Below are 22,831 nucleotides of genomic sequence, written 5' to 3' on the forward strand. Positions count from 1 at the left end.
ACATATATAGATGTACAATATATTTGTGGAGTTAAAATTTCATTGAGGGATGATTAAGAAAAGCTGTGTAAAAAGACTTATTTGAGTAATAAGAAAAGGAAAAAAAAAGGTCCATGGGGTATAGGAGGGTAAGAATGTGCCAGAAACATGCTCTCATTTGACTGTAATTAGACATGAAGAGTAACAACCTACCACATGTTCAGAGCATTCCATTTTTTCCTAGTCTCCTCACTTTCAATAAATTCCAGTGAGGCTGTGGGCTGTGAGACTGCCTGGGAATAGGAGCTGCAGTTAGGAGCTTCAGTTTCTGATCCGGATCAAAGCTGTTGGGTAACCTTGGGCAAGCTCCAGTGCCTCCTGGAACCCGGCCCACCTTATCGCCATGATTTATGTCTCTGTTTGGCATTGCTCTGCTGACTCACTGCTGAGGGGAGCAGAGTGCTTTGGGGACAAACACCTTACAGCGGTCAGGCACCTTAAGGATGCAAGGGCAGGAAAGCAGAGGTTCAAAAAGAGAAGCAGCAAAGGACAGAGTAGGAGAAAGGAGGAGCAGTAGAGAAAGGAGAGAGAGGTTGGCAGAAAGGTGAGCGACCAAGAGGAGAAGCTGGAGGGGATAGCACTTCACATGGTCTCTCCTGTCTTAAAACATCAGACAGAAACACTGCTGAGCAAATTACCGTCCTGATGACTGTAAATTGCTGTGGGGAGCAGGACGGTCATGGTTCCCTGTTTTTCAGTATTTATTCAGCGCTTAATTCCATGTGCTCTTGTGCCAAGGCCCCATTCCACAGAATGCTGGCAGAGTACCATGTGAATGCTCACCAGCATTAGAATCTAATCAGAGTATTCATAATTTCTAAAGGTGTCTGCCCCCATAGTACTTGTTGAATTATTGTTTGAGTAATATTTCCCAACTCAATAAAAGTCTCCTTGGGAAATCCTGTGACATCTTTAAGAATTTAATCCTGCTGTTGCTAATCAGTGCCATTTCTAGGTCCATTTTCTTAATCTTGCTTAATTGGCTTATTGAAATAGACTAGTAACATATCTCTGTACGTTGTTTTAACCATGTTCGGCATTCTTTGTTATGGTTTACAAACTCAGATGTCTGTGGGGACACGCTGGTAATGTAAACCAGTGAAACAGGCTGAATGCAAGACAGATGGAGCAGTGGAGACTAGAGCAAACTGGAGACTGTCTTGTGAGAAGCAGATGGCTGCATGCTACTCTTTCTGAGACTTTTTCTTAAAGACAGAGATCAAAGTTTGTGTAAAATCTCCTGGGTTCTCCCCCATAACTCTTTATTTTGAAAAAGTTATACACACATAAGTGGAAAGACTAATACAATGAATACTTGTGTATCTTTAACAAGATTCATTAATCTAGCTAATTCTTAGAATTCCACTTCATTTCTATCTCTGACTTCCCTGGTGGCTCAGACGGTAAAGCATCTGCTTGCAATGCAGGATACCCTGGTTCAACCCCTGGTTTGGGAAGATCCCCTGGAGAAGGAAATGGCAACCCAGTCCAGTACTCTCGCCTGGAAAATCCCATGGATAGAGGAGCCTGGTAGGCTACAGTCCATGGGGTTGCAAAGAGTCGGACACGGCTGAGTGACTTCACTTTCACTTCTCTTTCTATCTCTATCTCTCACACACACACACACACACTTTTCTGGCTGATGCACACACATTTTTCCAAACTATGCAGCATGAATCTCCTAGAAGAAAGAAATTTTTCTATGTACCACAATATGATTTCCACATCTAGAAATGTATCATTGATTCAGTACTATTATCTAATATATAGTCTGTGTTCAAATTTTTCATATCGTCTCAATAATATATATAATAATGTTTATGACAAAATGCATATATACATGTATATTATATGTTTATTTTAGTACATGATTAATAACTGAGCACACATTGCATTTAATTGTCATGTTTTTGTCACCTCCTTTAATCTAAAACAGTATTCTTTTCTTAATTGAAGTATAGTTGATTTACAATGTTGTGTTAATTATTACTGTACAGCAAAGTGATTCAGTTTTACATATATATGTTTTACATATATTTATATATTCTTTTTTATATTCTTTTCCATTATGGTTTATCATAGGATGTTGAATATAGTTCTCTGTGCTATCCATTAGGACCTTGTTGTTTATCCATTCTGTATACAAAAACTTACATCTGCTAATCCCAATCTCCTGCTCCACTCCTCCCCCAACACCCTGCCCTTTGAGAACCACAAGTCTGTTCTCTATGTTCGTGATTCTGTTTCTGTTTCGTAGATATGTTCATTTGTGTCATATTTTAGATTTCACATATAAGTGATATCATATGGCATTTGTCTTTCTGACAATGTGATAATCTCTGCTTGCATCAGTGTTGCTGCAAATGGCATAATTTTATTCTTTTTTAGAAGTAGTATTTATTCCATTGTATATATGTACCACATTTTCTTTATCCATTTATCTACAAATGGATACACATTTAGGTTGTTTCCATGTCTTGGCTAGGCGTCCCTGGTGGCTCAGAGAGTAAAGAATCTGCCTGCAATGCAGGAGACCTGGGTTTGATTCCTGGGTCAGGAAGATCCCCTGGAGAAGGAAATGGCAACCCACCCCAGTATTCTTGCCTGGCAAATTCCATGGACAGAGGAGCCTTGCAGAGTCCATGGGGTCACAAAGAGTAGGACACAATTGAACGACTAACACACACACACCTTGGCTATTGTGGAGAGTGTTGCTATGAACATAGGGGTGAAATATCTTTTTGAATGATATTAATAGTTTTGTCCAAAGAATTGATGCTTTTGAACTGTGGTGTTGGAGAAGACTCTTGAGAGTCCCTTGGACTGCAAGGAGATCCAACCAGTCCATTCTAAAGGAGATTAGTCCTGGGTGTTCACTGGAAGGACTGATGCTAAAGCTGAAACTCCAATACTTTGGCCACCTCATGCGACGAGTTGACTCACTGGAAAAGACTCTGATGCTGGGAGGGATTGGGGGCAGGAGGAGAAGGGGATAACAGAGAATGAAATGGCTGGATGGCATCACCAACTCAATGGACATGAGGTTGAGTGAACTCCGGGCGTTGGTGATAGACAGGGAGGCCTGGCGTGCTGTGATTCATGGGGTCACAAAGAGTCGGACACAACTGAGTGACTGAACTGAACTGAACTGAATAGTTCTTTTCACATGCTTGTTAGCCATCTGTATTTCTTCTTTGGTGAAATAGGTCTTCTGCCCATTTCTCAATTGGGTTGTTTGTTTTTCGTTGTTTAGTTGTATGAGCTATTTATATATTTTGGAAATTAATCCTTTGTTGGTCACATCATTTGCAATTATTTTCTCTCATTCTGTTGGTTGTCTTTTCATTTTGTTTATGGTTTCACTTGCTGTGCAAAAGCATGTAAGTTTGATTAGGTCTCATTTGTTTATTTTTGTTTTTATTTCTGTTGCCTTGGTTGGGGGGAAACACTGACCTAAGAAAACATTGGTACAATTTATGTCAGAGAATCTTTAGCCTATTTTCTCTTCTAAGAGTTTTATGATGTCACATCTTATGTGTAAGTCTTTAAGCAAATTTTGAGTTTTGTGTGTGGTGAGAGGGTGTGTTCTAACTTCATTGCTTTACGTGCGGCTCTCCAATGGTTCTCTAACTTTTAAATTCTTTTTTCAGTCTTTCATGGTATTGACATTTTGGAAGAGTCTACATCAGTTATTTTGCCAGATGTGCCTCCACACAAGTCTGACTGTTTCCACATGATTTGATACAGGGTAAATGATTTCAGCATGTTTAAGGCTGTGTCCATCTCACTGTTTCTAATCAGGAAATACATGATGTCATTTTGTCATGTAACTGGTGCTCTCAGTTTTAATCTCTTGATTAAGATGGGTCTGTCATATTCCTCAATTGTAAAGAAACACTTTTCCCTTTTATAATTAGTAAGTAATCTGTGCGGTGATTCTTTGAAACAGTGTGACTGCCTTATTCCCCAAGAACTGTCACCCAAAGTTCCTTACCTGAATTAATTACAGTAAGAGTTATTGTAAAGTGGTGGCTTTCAACAATTCTTGCTATATTCATTGGTTTTAATTTTTCTTTTAAAAAATGCTTTTTGCACCCACACTCCTACACTCCAGTACACACAGTTTTTAGTATCACTGTGGATTCTGGATTTTTAAAAAATTCAACATGTTATAAACCATCACTGTCATTCTTTTTGTCTCAAATTGTCACACATTTGGCTACTTGGGGATCCTTGGAGCCTGCTCCTCAGTCTTACAGATGCCCATCATTCCTTGTATGCGTCTTTACTGTGGGGCACAACAAAATGTTCCAGGCCCACCTGCCCCAGCTCTAGAATCGGCCATTTCTCCAAGGATTCCTCATATCTTTAAGTGAGAGTGAAACCTGACTTTAAAGCATTGACAAATAATTTTTTAAAAAAATTTTAAATAGCATTCAGGCCAAAGAAAACATCCATAGACAGTATTTGGCCTATAGGCTCAGTTTGGAGCCTTCCGATTATACAGCTTTCATTGTTTGCAGATATTCACACTGGAGACTGGCAGATCTGACCTCTCAAGGTTCATTGCTAATGTATGTAGGTACTGGGACTTCGTAGAGACTGGTTGTCAGTAGCATGGAGGACAAAGGGGAGCATTCCCTGGCCCACAATGATAGAAACCAAACAAACCCCCTTATCATCCTCTCTCCCTATTTATTCAACAAGTGGAGACCTGTTTGATTTTATTTTTACAAGATAACATACTAAATGCAAATAGTAACAGACTCTTTTGTTTGTTTATTAGAAGAATTTTTTGGCTTAGCTTACAGTGTGTTTGTCTAGAAAGATTGTGTTCCTGCTGTGTAGTGAACTCCTAAGTGATAAAGCTGCCATGGTTGTACTTCAAGAACAAAAGAAGCAGACATCAACAAACAGACTCCTTACTTTTTAAAAATACCCAATTTGCAAGGAGATTAAGCACATGCCACCATCTGTCAGCACTCTAAATGCTTTTATACATACCCTGCCATACACCTTACTCTAGAAAATATCATAGAGCAGGAGAAGGAGGCTGAATAAATGATTTTATAAAGCACATTGATAAGAAATATAATTATACTATTGCTTTTTTGCCATTTGTTTTTAATTTCCAGCCAAAAAAAAAAAAGTTTATAGGTAGACAACTGTGTTATATATAGTTATCAAACATTCAAACCACACTGGAAAGTAGAACTTTTTGTATGGAATGAAAATATTTTTAATGGCCAGCCTTGTGTCTTTCACATTAATTTTTTAAAATGTTTTAACTCACCTTGTTATTTGGCAGAATAGATGTTTTAGGCCACAGATTTGCTTTCAACAGGCATATTTTCTTGCTAATCATTAATCTTCTTTATTATTTATTAACTTTAACCACACTGTGATAAAAATGATTTGGAAAAAAATTGCCTGATAGAAAATCTCTGAATTCCATTTCCCTTTTTGTTAGAAGAGTGAAAGGTGAATTTTTAAAACAAATCATGCTATCAACTGTATATAAAAACCTAACAAATACTTTGTTTTATAACTATCAGTACATTGAAAGTGAAAGTTGCTCAGTTATGTCTGACTCTTTGTGACGCCATGGACTGTATAGTCCATGGAATTCTCCAGGCCAGAATACTGGATTGGGTAGCCTTTCCCTTCTCCAGGGGATCTTCCCAACCCAGGAGTCGAACCCAGGCCTCCCGCATTGCAGGTGGATTCCTTACCAGCTGAACCATAAGGGAAGCCGAAGAATACTGGAGTGGGTAGCCTCTCCCTTCCCCAGTGGATCTTCCCAACCCAGGAATCGAAACCAGGTCTCCTGCATTGCAGGTGAATTCTTTACCAGCTGAGCTACTGCATGAATTTTTGGCTGTGTCATGGTTTATCCTCATTTTGATCACATTGGTGCTATTGCTTCTTTCCTAGTACTTTTGAAAAACTTCATTAACCAATAAAACAAACTGAGCATCTGCTGTGCACATCCTTAGCCTACCTGTGATGGGTCTTGAGAGGAATGCAGAAGAGATTTCAGCCCAGGTCTCTGGCCAGAGGACCAGCCTGGCACATTCTGTCCTGTCCATGCTGTCTACAGCAGACCTAATGTAGATTAACTTCACCTCTCCACCTGTGATTCCAGCTTTTTCAGTTCTCCCTCCTCCCCCAAATGTCACACCCTTTCCTTCTCTGAAAGTGTTAGTTGCTCAGTTGTGTCCGACTCTTTGTGACCCCATGGACTGTAACCCACCAAGCTTCTCAGTCCATGGAATTCTCCAGGCAAGAATACGGGAGTGGGTTGCTGTGCCCTTCTCCAGGATATCTTCCAGACCCAGGGGTCGAACCCAGGTCTCCTGCATTGAAGGCAGATTCTTTACTGCCTGAACCACCGGGGCCCCTTCTCTAGCCGTCCCCAAAACTAAGCTGTTAGCCAGGGTATCTACCATGTGTTTCTGGGCATTTAAAGGAAATGTGGGATCAAGACAGCTTTCCTTTTCCAAAAGTGTTAAAGAGCAATTCCTCAACAGCACTGTGAGGGGTGTGGAATATTTTCCTCTAGGTCGGAGATGGTAGTAATAATTAAATAGCTTTTAAAATCATGAAAATAGCTCCCCCTGCCACAAAGTTGATGTATTAACTAACTAGCTCTCTGAAACTAACTTCAAAATATTTATCTTGGTTTTACAATATAGTGAAGAGACTTATGCAAATCTTTTAAAACTATTTTTTATGATAAAGTAAATATCATGCTTACATAAGTAAGTATGCTTATGTAAGAAAACAAAATGGAAGGTACAGAAGAACGTGTAGTGGAAAGGAAATCTCCCTATCCCTCACTCTCCATTCTAATCCCCCGAACAATGGCGGTCTCTGCAGAGGATGCCTGTGCTTATGCAAGGACATGTGTTTCCTTCTAAAACATAGACACAAATACCATTGTATATGTATATACTATCCAATCATTTCTTTTTTACACTTAACACAGTTGACCCTTGAACAACATGGGTTTGAACTGCCTGTTCTATGTGTAAATTTGTATTCACTTACATGTGAATTTTTTCAATAAATATGTTAGAAAAAATTTTGGAGATTTGCAACTGTTGAAGAAACTCACAGATGACCTATATAACCTAGAAATAATAAAGAACAATTATGGAAAAGTTACATGTGTCATGAATGTATAAAATATATGTAAAGGTTAGTCTATCCTTCCTTACATAAGCATAATAAGGTGGGTGACATTTAATATAAAATTATGTTAGTTCTCACAGCTTTATAACTTTGCTTTCAAAATATCATGTTATGTACAGTATATCTCTCCCTCTCTTTAAAGGGAGAAACTGAATATCAGTCTATCATCTCAGGTAAGTGATTTTTTAAAAAAATCTAACAATGTTTCCAATACTGTGTTATGAATATAACTGTAATACCGTATGTGATAAAAATTTTATAATGGTTCATTCATTAGTATATAGGCTAGGCTACTTTGAAAAAATTCTATCAATTATTCTGTTCTGTTCTTCTGTTCTGTTCAGTCGCTCAGTCGTGTCCGACTCTTTGTGACCCCGTGGACTGTAGTCTACCAGGCTTCTCCATTCATGGGATTCTCCAGGCAAGAATACTGGAGTGGGTTACCATTTCCTTCTCCAGGGGATCTTCCCAACCCAGGGATTGAACCCGGGTCTCCCACATTGGAGGCAGACGCGTTAACCTCTGAGCCACCAGGGAAGCCCATCAATTATTCTAGGCTACTATAAAGTGGGGTTTCCCAGGTGATAAAGAATCTATCTGCCAATGCAGGAGACGTAGTTTTGATCCCTGGGTCAGGAAGATTCCCCTGGAGAAGGAAATAGCAACTGCAGTATTCTTGCCTGGGAAATTCCAGGGACAGAAGATCCTGGCAGGCTAAAGTCCTTGGGGTCACACAGAGTCAGACATGAGTGGGTGACTGAGCACCACCACAAACCTCGCTGGGTCTCAAGCCCTTGAGAGTATTATCATATGCTGACCTGGGAATCCTTGGGATGTACCCAGGATTAATTATTATAAAGGAGGGGGACTTCACTTTTCTCCATTCTGGGTGAATATTAACTGATAAAAAATTCCTGCAACAGGATCTTTGTATCTGTGACTAAGAGTCAAGTTCAAAAATTGCAAAGGCTTGTGAAAAACATTTTACTGGGACAGCTCTCACTTTCTAAATTTTAATCCTTGTTCTTTTGTTATTTACCACAAATTTGTGGGAAAAGAACAATGTTTTTGGAAGGAAAACAGGATATGGTCATTGAAAAAATAGTCTGTTTGTTTTCTCTAAAGCACAGACAGGATAAATATCCCCCCATTCTCCCCACAAGGAACAGAGACCAGAGACTCTGGCACTTGAGGGATAGGAGAGACCACAGATGTAGTGGTCCGTGTACTGATCAATCCAGAAGGTGCGAGTGTTGAGGCGTTCACAGGGCAGAGGTTCCAAACCCAGTATCTGCAGGGGCCAGCAGGTAGGGGAGAAATGATTTGCTTTCATAAACAAATCTGTTATTTGCCTTAAAATATGCAGTTATTTCTATCGCTTATACATTTTCCCACTTTTGATAGAAACTTGGGCATATTAAATATCTCACTTTTAAGAAAATTAATAATGAAGAGTGATGTTAAAGGTCCTTCGTGTCAGGGCATGGTAGGGACTGTGATAAACTCAGGTATCCAGGGCTTATCTAACATGGACAGCTGCTTCTCGGCCCCAGCCCACTGATGCCAGAGACTGCAGGCTCAGCATACATCACCAGCGTTTTCAAGAGAATCTTGGTAACCAAGGCTTTAAAGTAACATTTCCTGATCTGAAATGTCGGCAGCTAGGTCAAAAATCCTTCAGAATGCTAAGGCCAAACATTTGACCTTAGAAGGTGTAGAAAAGCCTGAGCTTATGACAAAGGCTCAGGTTAAATCCAGCGGATAAAACACAGTTCTTTTTTAAGGTCAGAGAAAAACGCTTCACTTTGCAGCTTAATAGGAATATTTCAAAATGCAGAGAAAATTTAAAAAAAAAGAGAGACCAAAATAAAATAGCAGCAAAGGCAGAAACTTTTATATAAGAGAAACTAAATCTGAGCGTGAGCCAACCCAGGCTTCTAGATATAGAATAACTGAAGGATGGTGACTGATGTGGGAAGAAGCACTGAGATCCTCAGGATTGGGCCAGCACGAATCAGAGTGCTGAGGAATGAGGCCAGGCCTGGGGCTTTGGCTTCACATACTCATAAACAGGAAGGAATTTTAATTAGAAGAGCCCTGAACTACATCTTCATAGTATGTATGGTGGTTTAGTCTATTCCATTAAGACTTCTTATATAATAAACACGTTGAATAAACCTGTGACAGTCCATCCAGATTGCTGCTTGATTCTTCTCATCTAATTCCTCCCAATGCCCCTAAAAGAACCCATTCAGCTTTGAGGTAGAAACATCCAGACTCTCGTCAATGCAAACATTCACAATATTGGAGCTCTGGTCAAGACCTCTAGGCAACCAATTGCAAACTGGATTCAGGACCACAGGTGCCCCTCTGAGTTCGGCCCCTAGCGTCAGGGGAGTCAATAGAGAAAGGAGAGAGGTGGTTTGGGGATGCTAAATTCACGACATCTGGCTCCTGGGCTCACTGCTGCTTCCAGTGAGGTCACACAAACCCCTTCTCCCCAACTTGACCTTTAAGCAGCAGCATCTTCGTGGAGTAAGTGTACTCTTATCACGGTGTCTCCATCGTGTTATGTTCTGCTGTTTTCTCTCTTACCTTGGGGCACCATCTTCCCTTTCCCCTTCTCTACTTCCTCCTCATCTACCACTTATCTGGGTGCTGGGCTCCTTGGGCCTCTCTCTTCTCACTCATTCTTCTGGGCATCACTTCTCACCATGGCTTTGCTTACACTCACACTGATGCCCCAGCTTTTATCTTCAGCTCAAACTCCAGCCAACCTGACACCTCTGCTTTGGTGTCTGAGTCCCTGTCAGCCCAGTGTGCCAAAGCAGTAGTTCCTTCCCTTCAAAACCTGCTTTTTCTCTCAGTCATGGCACCACCATCCACCCCGTTACACAAGCCTTTGATCATCACTCTCTCCTCCATCCCTCAGCTGCAGTCCATCACCACAACCTGACTATTCTATTTTTTTTAATTTATTTTTTTTATTGGAGGCTAATTATTTTACAATATTATATTGGTTGGTTTTGCCATACATTGACATGAATCCGCCCTGGGTGTACATGAGTTCCCCCTCCCGAACCCCCCTACCACCTCCCTCCTCCCTTTATCCTCCCTCTGGGTCATCCCCGCACACCAGCCCCGAGCATCCTGTAACATGCATCGACCCTGAACTGGTGATTCATTTCACATATGATAACATACATGTTTCAGTGCCATTCTCCCAAATCATCCCACCCTCACCCTCTCCCACAGAGTCCCCAAGATTGTTCTATACATCTGTGTCTATTTTGCTGTCTCGTATACAGGGTTATCATTTTCATCTTTCTAAATTCCATATATATGCGTTAGTATACTGTATTAGTGTTTTTCTTTCTGGCTTATTTCACTCTATAATAGGCTCCAGTTTCCTGACTATTCTAATAATAAAGTCTGTCTCCAAACAGTGCCTTTCTCCCTATCTCCCCTGCCTCTTCTCTGGTCCAAGCTCTCAGGCTCCTTACCAGGCTCCTCTAGTCATGTTGCCTCCTCTGAGCCATTCTGTGTCTTGCCACCATAGTGAGCTTTAAAACACCCAGATGGTGGGATTTCTGGTGGTTCAGTGGTAAAGAATCTGCCTGTCAATGCAGGAGACATGGGTTCAAACCCTGATCTGGGAAGATCCCATGTACCACAGAGCAACTAAGTTCGTGCACCACAATTATTGAGCCTGTGCCCTAGAGCCTGGGAACAGCAACTGCTGACATCCATGCACCCTAAAGCTCTTGTTTTGCAACAAGAGAAGCCACTGCAATGAGAAGCCTGCACACAGCAACTGGAGAGTAGCCCCCGCTCAATGCAGCTAGAGAAAAGCCCACATAGCAACAAAGACTCAAATGGTATCCATGTCACCTCTTGTTAAAATTCCTTCCAGTAGCTTCTCATTGCATTTAGGGTGAAGTGTAAATTTCTTAGCATGCCCTGCAATGCCCCGGGGAACCTGCCTTCTGCCTGTCTCTCTGGTATCGGTTCCATGTGTTTGACATTCAGACCACACTGTCTTACAGTTCCTTAGGTGTCATAAGTTCCCTCCTAGCTCAAAGCCAATCCTCTGCCAGGAAAGCCACCATCCCTCTACCACCACCACCCCTGCCCTTGGTCTGGTCAGACCTTTCTCACCCTCCGGGACTCCATTTCAGAGTCATTTCCTAAGAACAGTTTCCTAAGGCAGCCTAGATTCTTATACATGGAGGGCTCTGTGGCACTTCTCTGCTTAATGCTTGAGTCCTTTATCCCCTTGGCCACTGTTTCCCTAGTGCCTTGAACAGTGCCTGAGGCTGAGCAGACACTCTGGAGACCTTTGTTGAATAAATGAACACAGCCTGGACAGGAGCTGTCTCCCAGATATCTGCTGCTCTAGCTTGTTTTCAGGTAAACCCAGAATCCTGGCAACCTACAGAGAGTTAATAATTTATTTAAAAATATTTACAAAAAATATTTACAATTTAAGGTTTGTGAGCCCTAATTGGGATTTAGTTTTAGTGATTGACTTCTCTAAATGAACAATTTTCTGAAAATAGGTGGAGAAATAAGTTATTGGCTATTTACAACTATGTACTTGAGAAACCTATATGCAGGTCAGGAAGCAACAGTTAGAACTGGACATGGAACAACAGACTGGTTCCAAATAGGAAAAGGAGTACGTCAAGGTTGTATATTGTCACCCTGCTTATTTAACTTATATGCAGAGTACATCATGAGGAATGCTGGGCTGGAAGAAGCACGAGGTGGAATCAAGATTGCCGGGAGAAATATCAATAACCTCAGATATGCAGATGACACCACCCTTATGGCAGAAAGTGAAGAGGAACTCAAAAGCCTCTTGATGAAAGTGAAAGAGGAGAGTGAAAAGGTTGGCTTGAAGCTCAACATTCAGAAAACAAAGATCATGGCATCTGGTCCCATCACTTCATGGGAAATAGATGGAAAAACAGTGGAAACAGTTTCAGACTTTATTTTTTTGGTCTCCAAAATCACTGCAGATGCTGATTGCAGCCATGAAATTAAAAGACGCTTACTCCTTGGAAGGAAAGTTATGACCAACCTGCTGCTGCTGCTGCTAAGTCACTTCAGTTGTGTCCGACTCTGTGTGACTCCATAGACAGAAGCCCACCAGGCTCTCCCATCCCTGGGATTCTCCAGGCAAGAACACTGGAGTGGGTTGCCATTTCCTTCTCCAATGTGTGAAAGTGAAAAGTGAAGTCACTCAGTCGTGTCCGACCCTTAGTGACCCCACGGACTGCAGCCTACCAGGCTCCTCCATCCATGGGATTTTCTAGGTAAAAGTACTGTAGTGGCTTGCCATGACCAACCTAGATAACATATTAAAAAGCAGAGACATTACTTTGCCAACAAAGGTCCGTCTAGTCAAGGCTATGGTTTTTCCCGTGGTCATGTATGGATGTGAGAGTTGGACTGTGAAGAAAGTTGATCGCCGAAGAATTGATGCTTTTGAACTGTGGTGTTGGAGAAGACTCTTGAGAGTCCCTTGGACTGCAAGGAGGTCCAACCAGTCCATTCTAAAGGAGATCAATCCTGGGTGTTCATTGGAAGGACTGATGCTAAAGCTGAAACTCCAATACTTTGGCCACCTCATGCGACGAGTTGACTCCCTGGAAAAGAGTCTGATGCTAGGAGGGATTAGGGGTGGGAGGAGAAGGGGACGACAGAGAATGAGATGGCTGGATGGCATCACCGACTCGATGGACATGAGTTTGAGTGAACTCTGGGAGTTGGTGATGGACAGGGAGGCCTGGCGTGCTGTGATTCATGGGGTTGCAGAGAGTCGGACACGACTGAGCGACTGAACTGAACTGAACTGAACTGAACGGAGGAGCCTGGTAGGCTGCAGTCCATGGGATCGCTAGGAGTCGGACACGACTGAGCGACTTCACTTTCACTTTCATGCATTGGAGAAGGAAATGGCAACCCACTCCAGTGTTCTTGCCTGGAGAATCCCAGGGACAGGGGAACCTGGTGGGCTGCTGTCTATGGGGTCGCACAGTCGGACACGACTCAAGTGACTTAGCAGCAGCAGCAGCAAAGGTTATCTTACGGCAGAAAATAGGAGAGATCAGTGGTTTAAATATCATGTGACGCTTTCCTTTGTTGCTGGAGGCATTGTAAGCCCTCTTGGGAAGTAATTACCAATCTACGTCACAAACCTTAAATATCTATTAATGCCTCAATGGTATGGTAAAATGTACTCTCACACTCCTGGCAGAGGTGTAAGTATGTTTGATCCTTTCGGAAAGCAATGTGGCCATGTCTATTTCGAGACTTATGTCGTATTCCTGGGGCTCTAAATGGTGTCCAACTAACTTCTTAAATGGCCACCTTCCTCAGGAACCACTCAACACCCTCAAGCCGGGTACCCTTTCCCTGGCTTTTTGTGACACCATGTCTGTAATTACTTGTTCAACATCTGTCTCCCCTTCTAGTTTCTAAGCTTCATGAGAATAGGTTTGGTACTTGCTTTATTATCTCTGTATCATTAGGACTATCAGAGTGCCTTATGCACATTAAGATAGATAAATACTTGTTGAATAAAATGAATTGAGAAAGTCAGCCTAGATAGATTGAACTCCCAATAACAATATTAACAGGCCTTCCTTGGTGGCACATTGGATAAGAAGCCACCTGCTAATGCAGGGGACACAGTTTTGATCCCTGGTCCGGGAGAATCCCATATCCCCGTGGAGCAGCTAAGCCCATGTGTCACAACTGAGCCTGTGTGTGCGGCCTCTGCTGAAGCCCTTGAGTCTAGAGCCTGTGCTGCCCAACGAGAGAAGCCACGGCTGTGAGAGGCTGAGCACTCCAGTGAAGAGCAGCCCCCCTCTCCGCAACTAGAGAAAGCCTGTGGGCAACAACGAAGATCCAGCACAACCAAAAATAAAATTAAAAAATAATAAAAAATTATTAAAAAATATTAACAGTTAAACTTTCTGGAGAGGAGGACGTGGCCTGACACTGCTGCATATGCTTTGTTACAGCAGCCCTTGAGCTTCCTCCTCTCACAAATGGTAAACCTAAAGACGTTAACTAAACATGTCCAAGCAAAAGTCACCCAGTCCTGTCTGACTCTTTGCGACCCCATGGACTAAATAATCCATGAAATTCTCTAGACTGGAATACCGGAGTGGATTGCCATTCCCTTCTGCGGGGGATCTTCCCAACCCAGGGATCAGACCCATGTCTCCCGCACTGCAGGTGGATTCTTTACCAGCTGAGCCATCAGGGAAGCCCAAGTTAACGTCAATCAGCTAGTAGGTTGTTTATCAAACGTTGTTTATAATGCTCAAAAATTGGAGAATCTATATGTTATTAGAATAGCTTACAGTGTAGTTATTAGAATCTTAACTTTTCAAAAGTTGTGCAGTAACAGAAGGATGGGTGTAATGTAGTATTTAGTCCATGCAGTTCAGTGGGTCCTGCTGTGACAATGCTTTCTACCTGCTGCATGGCACCCATGGTTCCAGGGTTATACCCTTTTAGCTCATACAGGTGTGTTGAGCAGGGCTGAGGTGGCCGGAGAGAAAAAAAATTCATCTGGAAGATGGGAAACAACTGGGTGAGCAGGTCCGGAAGCGAGAGTGAGGAAGTGAGAGAAGTTCAGTGAGTCTGGGGGAAGTTATAAGAGATGAGGCTGCAGCTGTAAGCAAAGGTCAAGTGGAGAGGATCTTTGGGTTTTATCCTGAGGCAACAGTGCCCCTGGCAATTTCTGCACATATGAATGGGACAAGTTGGAGGTGTCAATCTTGGCATCTGAGAAGCTCCAGGTATTTGTTTCAGTAGAATTGAGAACTATATATGGAACATGGAAAATTAAAAGAATCTGAGGTCTGGGCCTACAGACAATTATTTTTCAGAGCTTATAAGAAAATTTCTGCTTTCCCCTAATTGCCTGCTATCTAAACTGCCTCCCCCCCCCAACTTTAAAGTTGGTTGATTGCTTTCTGTTTGAGACATTTGAGCCAATGCACTTCTTTGGCTGAAACAGTAGTCAGTTCTGTCCTCTTAGTGCAGAACTAACTGTTCTGTTAGTTCAGGCTAAATGTTTCCAGATGTGTGTGTGTTAGTCACTCAGTCATGTCCAACTCTTTGCAAACCCATGGACTGTAGCCTACCAGGCTCTTCTGTCCGTGGAATTCTCCAGGCAAGATTACTTGAGTGAGTAGCCATTCCCTTCTCCAGGGGATCTTCCTGACCCAGGGATCAAACCCAGGTCTCCCACATTGCAGGCAGATTCTTTACCATCTGAGCGACCAGGGAGGTCCCTAATTTTCCAGATACGGGAATATAAGTGTGGGGCTTTATAGCTTGGAATGCCTTCTGTTCTAAGGCCCAGATGTGACTAATGGGCTCTAAGAGTGTCTTGGCTGTTTTATTTTACTTCACAAGTGTAATGTCTGGAGCAGGAAGTTCACATCATGAAGACAAAGGTGTTAGACAAAATGAGAAGATAATTGTCTTTTTTGGTATTTTCCTTGCTGGGTTCTTCTTTTCTCATTGTCCATACAAATATACAATAGTGTGCAGTTCAAGTTCAGTTTTTCTCCTGCCTTTTATCGTGTCTGAAATATCTGTTTGCCTATGATTAATACTTCTATCTATGTATTAAATCACCTGGACAGTTTTGGGGATAAAATAGATGGCTGGCCCTTGCCTAAGACCAATTCAGGATCTCTGGGAGTGGGTGAAATATCTGTTTGCCTATGATTAATACTTCTATCTATGTATTAAATCACCTGGACAGTTTTGGGGATAAAATAGATGGCTGGCCCTTGCCTAAGACCAATTCAGGATCTCTGGGAGTGGGGCTCGGGCATCCCTGGTTTTCAAAAGTTCCCCTGGTAGTTCTACTACTGAGTTATCTAGTGCTGTATTAACAGAGCTCCCCCAAACTCAGTAGCTTAAAGAAGAATGATTTCTTATTTCTCACAACTGTGGCTTGGCTGACTGCTCCTTCGGCTGGTCTTGCCTGAGCTTGCTCATGTGGCTGAATTAAGTGGGGGTGGTCAGCAGGAGCTGAGCTTGGCTGGGACACCTGGGCCCTGCTCTCCTCGTAGTACTGGGTTGGCCAAAAAGATCATTCAGGTTTTTATAATGTCTTGTGGGAAATCTGAACAAACTTTTTGCCAGTTCTATATTTTATTGTGGGCTGAATCTGGATGGGTCTCATGATTTGCTGTGACCAGTAGAATGAGGCTGAAGTTATATTACCTGATTTCTGAGACTGGAGCCTTAAGAAGCTTTTCAGCCTCCTCTTTTGTTCTCTTAGATCACTGCCTGGAGGCCTTCAAGCCCTGAAGAATGTTAACCATTTTTGCTCTCTTCACAGTAGTTAGTTTGCTTAGTTGTGGGTATTTCCAGTCAGATTATAGACAGAAGGGGCCAGAAAGCTAAGTACAAGATTTATCTCTGCCAACACCAAGATTCATTCCTGCCTGTTCTTTCTAGATGCAGCCCTCCAGGCATGTCAGATTGAAGAGTCTTCTGCTTTTTCTGTTTTAAAATGTTTCATCAGCCTAGGAATCCTGATTTACTCATTCATTCCCAAATAATGATCAGATGCCTATTATGTGCAAGGCTCTGTGCTGGGTGTACGACATCATTTTGAGGAAACGAGAACACAGACCCTGATCTGTCATGAATCTTACATTCTGTGTATCTATTATATCTATCAACAACAGAGGACATTAAAAAAATCAATTGAACAATTAGTAATTTTGAAGGATTCCAAAGGATTCATACTTCAGGGAGCTACAGGAGACACGGAACCAGTCTGGGGAGATTAGGGAGACACCTTTAGGAAAGGACACTTGATCTGAGCCTTAAGGATGAGTTCATGTTAACTAACCACTGCCCCCCTCTTTTTCATTCTCCTTTCCCAGCCTTCTCATATTTGCCTTCACCAGCCACCAGGGTTATGATCATTTTTTACATGTGTGTGTGCTCAGTTGCTCTGTCTTGTCCAGCTTTTTGCTACCCCATGGACTATATAACCCACCAGGCTCCATTGTCCATGGGACTTCCCAGGCAAGAATGCTGGAGTGGGTTGCCATTTCCTTCTCCAGGGGATCTTCCCGACCCAGGGATCAAACCTGCATCTTTTGCATCTCCTACAATGGCAGGTGGATTCTTTACCACTGTGCCACCTGGGAAGCCCAAATAGCTCATCAAGAGAAGTTAAGATTGTACTATCTACAGCCTTCTTCAATCCAAGACAAGAATTTTTCTAAAGGACAAACATCTTTCTTCTCTTGGACCAACATTAAAGAAAACTGTCTTTCACAGCTCCAGTTTAGCACCTCGCTTTTTGTGTTTTCAGCAACTCAAGCATCCCAACCTCGTCAACCTCATCGAAGTCTTCAGGAGGAAGCGGAGGCTTCACCTGGTGTTTGAGTACTGTGACCACACGGTGCTCCATGAGCTGGACAGACACCAAAGAGGGTGAGTGACCTGTCCTTTATAAACAAAACCCAACAAAACACACGAGGGTTTGTGAGGGAAGATGAGCTATGACCTTTTTTCATGGTAGGCAGGGACAGCCAGTGTTTGGTCAGCATACTCTGCTGCTGAGGGGTTGTCAGAAATGTTAGGAAAGAGATCATAACTAGTCATTTTCGTGAAGAAAGCACCAACTATGTTATTAGGTTGAACTTGATTTCTTTGGTATATTATCTCTACACAGATGCTATATCAGTCTCTAGGAAAGAAAAGGAAGTTTATCAATTATTCCACACCAGCCTAGGGAAGCATAAGGACTTGGAGGTTGAAAAGAAGACTTCAAAGACAATGGCACATAGGAAATTTAAGGCTAAAACAAACATGGTGTTTTTATAAATATTTTTAAAAACTTATTTATTCTTAATTGGAGGATAATTGCTTGACAACATTGTGTTAGTTTCTGCCATACATCAGTGTGAATCAACCACAAGTGTGTACATAGTGAAGGACAGGGAAGCCTGGCAAGCTGCAGTCCATGGGGTCACAAAGAGTCAGACAGGACTGAGTGACTGAACAACAACGGTATATGTGTTCTCTCCCTCTTGAAGCTCCCTCCTGCTTCCTACTGCATCCCACACTTCTCAGTTTTCAGAGCCAGGTTGAGCTCCCAACGTTAACTTCCACCTAGCTAGCTATTTTACATATGGTAATGTTTATGTTTCAGGGCTACTCTCTTAAATCGTCCCACTCTCTCCTTCCCCCACTGTATCCACAAGTCTGTTCTCTATCTCTGCGTCAAAATGGTACTGATGAACCTATTTGCAGGGCAGCAGTAGGAGAAGGCAATGGCAAGCCACTCCAGTACTCTTGCCTAGAAAATCCCATGGATGGAGGAGCCTGGTAAGCTGCAGTCCGTGGGGTCGCTAAGGGTCGGACACAACTGAGCAACTTCACTTTCACTTTTCACCTTCACACATTGGAGAAGGAAATGGCAGCCCGCTCCGGTGTTCTTGCCTGGAGAATCCCAGGGACGGGGGAGCCTGGTGGACTTCCGTCTATGGGGTCACACAGAGTCGCACACGACTGAAGTGACTTAGCAGCAGCAGCAGCAGCAGTGTTTTATTTGAAGCAGTCCGGGTATCCAGTCTACAGTATTGGTCAGACTTTTTTTGGTTACAAATGACAAAAACCTAACTGACGCTGATGTAGGTGAAAAAGGAAGTGGTGGTGGCTGTAATTGGGAAGGTGACTCTGGAGGCTCCGCTGATCTTAACACGTTTCTAGCACAGGCAGCACCTTTGTGTGCAGCAGCAGAAAGGCCTGGTGAGCAGACAGAGCCTTTGTTTGAAAACACAGCATGGTGTGGGGGAATCCGTTCCTCTGAAGGTAGCTCCTTGTGAGGGTGAGCAGAATGCAAGCTGGATTTTGGCTCCCCTCAGTTGGGTGTCTTTAAGGCAGGGCACTTTAGGTGGGGTTTTCTCTTTCCTTTTCTCTCCCCCTCCCTTCCAACTCTTCCTTTCCGTATTGGCTTCATTCTGCCTTTCAGGTGAGTCTCCCCTACAGGGTTGATTTTGGAGGGCATATGTGTGCTGTGAGATGGAAGGCGTTAGGAAAGGAAAAGTGTGTAGTGGAAAGCATTGCTGTAGGCTTTTATCAACCTGTGTAGCCATTCTAGAAGAAAGGAAATTCTAGAAGAAAGTAGCGTCTGCACAGAAGGTCCAGTGGAAGACTGATTGGCTCAGCTTCAGTGATGCAGTTATCCCTGGAAGCAATCACTGTGCTGGAGGAAGAAGGTAGAATGATTGGCAGGCCCAGGGAGATAGGATTCAAAGTGGGTGAATTAAAGAATACTTCACAGAGGAGGTGGTCTCTGGCTTGAAAGGAAAGGAGACTCCGAAGAAGTCGAACAGAAAAGGATATCCCATCTTCTCCTTCTCCTTTTGCTCTATTCCTGGAAGCTCAGCTTTGGCTGGGGATAATCTGCAGGGTGCACCAGAGATCAGAGATGGAAGGGCGCTGCATCCTGACTAACGTTCGCACTCCAGTGGCTGGAGGTTGAGGCTCTTTCAACAAGGCTTTCAAGCCTTGGCCAAGAGCTTGCTCTGCCATGTGGTGGTGGTTATACATGATCTAGCGTGACCTCTGGGCAGATGGGATTAAAGTGGCTCATGATTTGTTAGTGACCATGGCACAGGCGGCTTTTCTTGTTAGTTTACACTCAGAGAGCCAAGAGGACAGACTTCCCGCCTTCAGAAAGTCATTGATACAGAGAAATTATGTGTTCAAGGAAGAAAACATTTAGCATGCTGGTATTTGCTCTTTTGACAGCTTGCGAGTAACACTTTGATTAAGCCTACTAGTGTAAGTTACTTATGTCATGGGTAACTAGGGAGTTGTTGCGGGGAATTTGATTAATCATGTTCGATTGAGTCAGTTGCCAACTCTGATTAGTGGGAGGTTGAAAGCAATTGGGAGTCAGTTCTTTTTGTTAGCATGTAGTTTAAGCAGAAGAATAAAAAGACAGGACAAGGAGGGATGAGAGTCCTGGAAGCAGATTTTTTTTCTTTTTAACTCTGCTGGATGTGTTCCAGAAAATGCTTTAATATAGAGGTGGGTTAGAGAAGGGAATGTCTGGTAGTCAGGTGTGTGATTAAGTATAAGCAACTTCATTTCTAAATGGCACTGTGCCATGGTTTGTCAAATGTAAGACTGACTTAAGGAGCACCAATCAGTGAGCAAGTTTGAAAACTAAGATTTATTCTAAATCAGATCATTATCTATTTACTTTGAAGTTTAAGGATTTTTGTTTGTGTGTGTTTTAAAAATAAAAGTAACTTTCCATTATACTAGGAGTGGTGTCTGGGTGGCTTAGTCAGTAAAGATTCTGCCTGCAATCTGGGAGACCTGGGTTCGATCCCTGGGTTGGGAAGATCCCCTGTAGAAGGAAACGGCAACCCACTCCAGTGTACTTGCCTTGAGAATTCCAAGGACAGAGGAGCCTGGTGGTCTACAGTCCGTGGGGTCACAAAGAATCGGACTCAATTGAGTGACTAACTTTCATACTATTTAGGGAAGTGGCATGGTCCACTTTATATTTTAGAAATTTGTACCTGGGAATATAGTGATCACAGGGCATTCTACGCATAAAGAGGCAAACCCAGGGAGGACCAGCCTGCCAGATTTCTAAAATAAAAAGTGGACCATGCCACTTCCCTGCATGAGTCATTTGATAGCTCCTCAGTGCTTACTGGTATGGTGAAAACCCCTAGCATGGGATACAAGGTCTCACTCTGTAAGTCCATCCCACTTCCCACCAGTTTTCAACCCCATGAAATTATTTGCATTCTAGACTTTAGGATACCTGGTTTGCCTTACCGTCTCTACTCTGCCTGGCAAACTCCTGCTTGCCCTTGGATACAGCCCAAATATGACCTCCTAATGATATCCCCTTTAGGAGAGGTGAGAGTTCCTTCCTCTGGTATTCATTGTATCTTCCAAGGTTATTTATATTTGCCCAGTTAACTATAAAATCTTCAAGGGCAAGAGTTGTTTCTTCCTCACCTGTGTATCCTCAGTAATTTCTAGGTTAATTTTTGGTACTTGGCACATTCCCAGTACTGTTGTGTAGTGATTGAGTCAGCAAATCAATAAATCGATCCTTACAAGATTATTTTAAAGAGTAATCAAAACAATGTTTTTTTTTTCATTTAAAAATAATTACTTTGATTAAAATTTTCTAAACCTAATACTGTCAAAGGAAATGATCAGTACACTGTTGGACAGAGGGCAATTTGGCAATCAATGGGTCTGCTTCTGATAGGGCTTCCCAGGTATCTCAGTGGTTAAGAATCCACCTGCCAATGCAGGAGACTCGAGTACGATTCTTGGTTGGGAAGATCTCCTGGAGGAGGGGATGGCAACCCACTCTAGTGTTCTCGCCTGGAAAATCCCATGGACAGAGGAACCTGGTGGGCTCCATATAGGCCATGGGTTTGCAAAGAAATGGATGTGACTGAGCAACTGGGCATGCATGCTGCTTCTGATAACTTACCACAGAAAATAAATATATGTATAAAAGTTTTAGTTATAAAAGTGTCTGTTTTTAAGTATTGTTTCTAATGAAAAAAATTGGAAACAACTGAAATGTTCAGTGATAAAGGATTGGTGAAGTATGGTATGTCTGTACAGTGGAATACAGTGGAGCTGCTAAGAAACATGCTTATAAGATAAAACAAACATTTACATAATAAAAATGTTCATGAGTGGTTGCAAGATAAAAATGTGCTATAATAAAAGTATATATTTCCTTTTTATACAATTTATATGTAGGTAGAAAATTTTAAAAAGTAATATATACATTTTAATAGAGATTATCTGAGTGATGTTTGTATAGATATTTTTCTTTTTTTATATATTTTCTCCATGTTCCATTTATTACTCTGGCAATGTTTTAATTATTAAAAATAATTCTTGCTAAATCAGAACCAAAGAACTTCTCTCTACTCTGAATCTGAAGTGGATACTAACTCATCTTCTTGTAACATGTTGGTAACTTTGAACTCATTTGGAAAGCTTTTGGAGAAGATTCACATTCATGCTATACTGAATATAATATATATAAAGAATATAACTTCAATGTTATAACTTGCTGTAACGGTCAAGTTTATGCCAGAATATATCCTGTATACATATATAAATATATAAATCTTTATCCATTATTATTCCCTGTGTTGTGTTCATATTGCTTAGATTTGCTCTCAAACAAGCATATTTCTTATCTTCCATAGGACTTAATATGCTTTTTACTGATTCTGTAAACCGTTGGTCTGTCCTCTGTCAAAGTTTTGTAAACAATTGGTTTATGTGTTCTCTCTGCATTTTTCTGCCCCTGTTTAAGTGCAGCCAGATACAGTACTTCACCCATTTCTTTCCTGTGCAGATTCCATTTCAACCAGATCCTCTTCTGGCTCTCATATAGTTTATTCAAAGAACATCTGGTGAGTAAGGGGCATCACTACAAGTTTTTGGTTTCTGACAATGAAATTCCACAGCTAACCCTAAAAAGTCTCTTTTTTTTAAAGTGATATATTGTTTGTTGTGAAAATGTTTC

At 42.0% G+C, this 22,831-nt stretch overlaps 1 protein-coding gene across 2 annotated transcripts in view; it reads left to right on the forward strand.

Moving 5' to 3' along the window:
* Window positions 1–22,831, forward strand: part of CDKL1 (cyclin dependent kinase like 1) — a 53,924-nt gene that overhangs the window by 10,909 nt on the left and 20,184 nt on the right. The window contains exons 2-3 of one of the 2 annotated variants that reach the window (XM_088839732.1): window positions 17,603–17,724; window positions 22,661–22,718. In XM_088839732.1, coding sequence (XP_088695858.1) covers window positions 17,700–17,724; window positions 22,661–22,718 — 83 coding nt within the window. In that variant the 5' untranslated portion in view covers window positions 17,603–17,699. The remainder of the gene's footprint in view (window positions 1–17,602; window positions 17,725–22,660; window positions 22,719–22,831) is intronic. The other variant, XM_055436067.2, reaches the window with a different exon arrangement.

This window comes from Moschus berezovskii, chromosome 9 (assembly GCF_049115385.1).
Source record: "Moschus berezovskii isolate FMDL1 chromosome 9, NW_MosBer_1.0, whole genome shotgun sequence".
Classification (NCBI taxonomy): Eukaryota; Metazoa; Chordata; class Mammalia; order Artiodactyla; family Moschidae; genus Moschus; species Moschus berezovskii.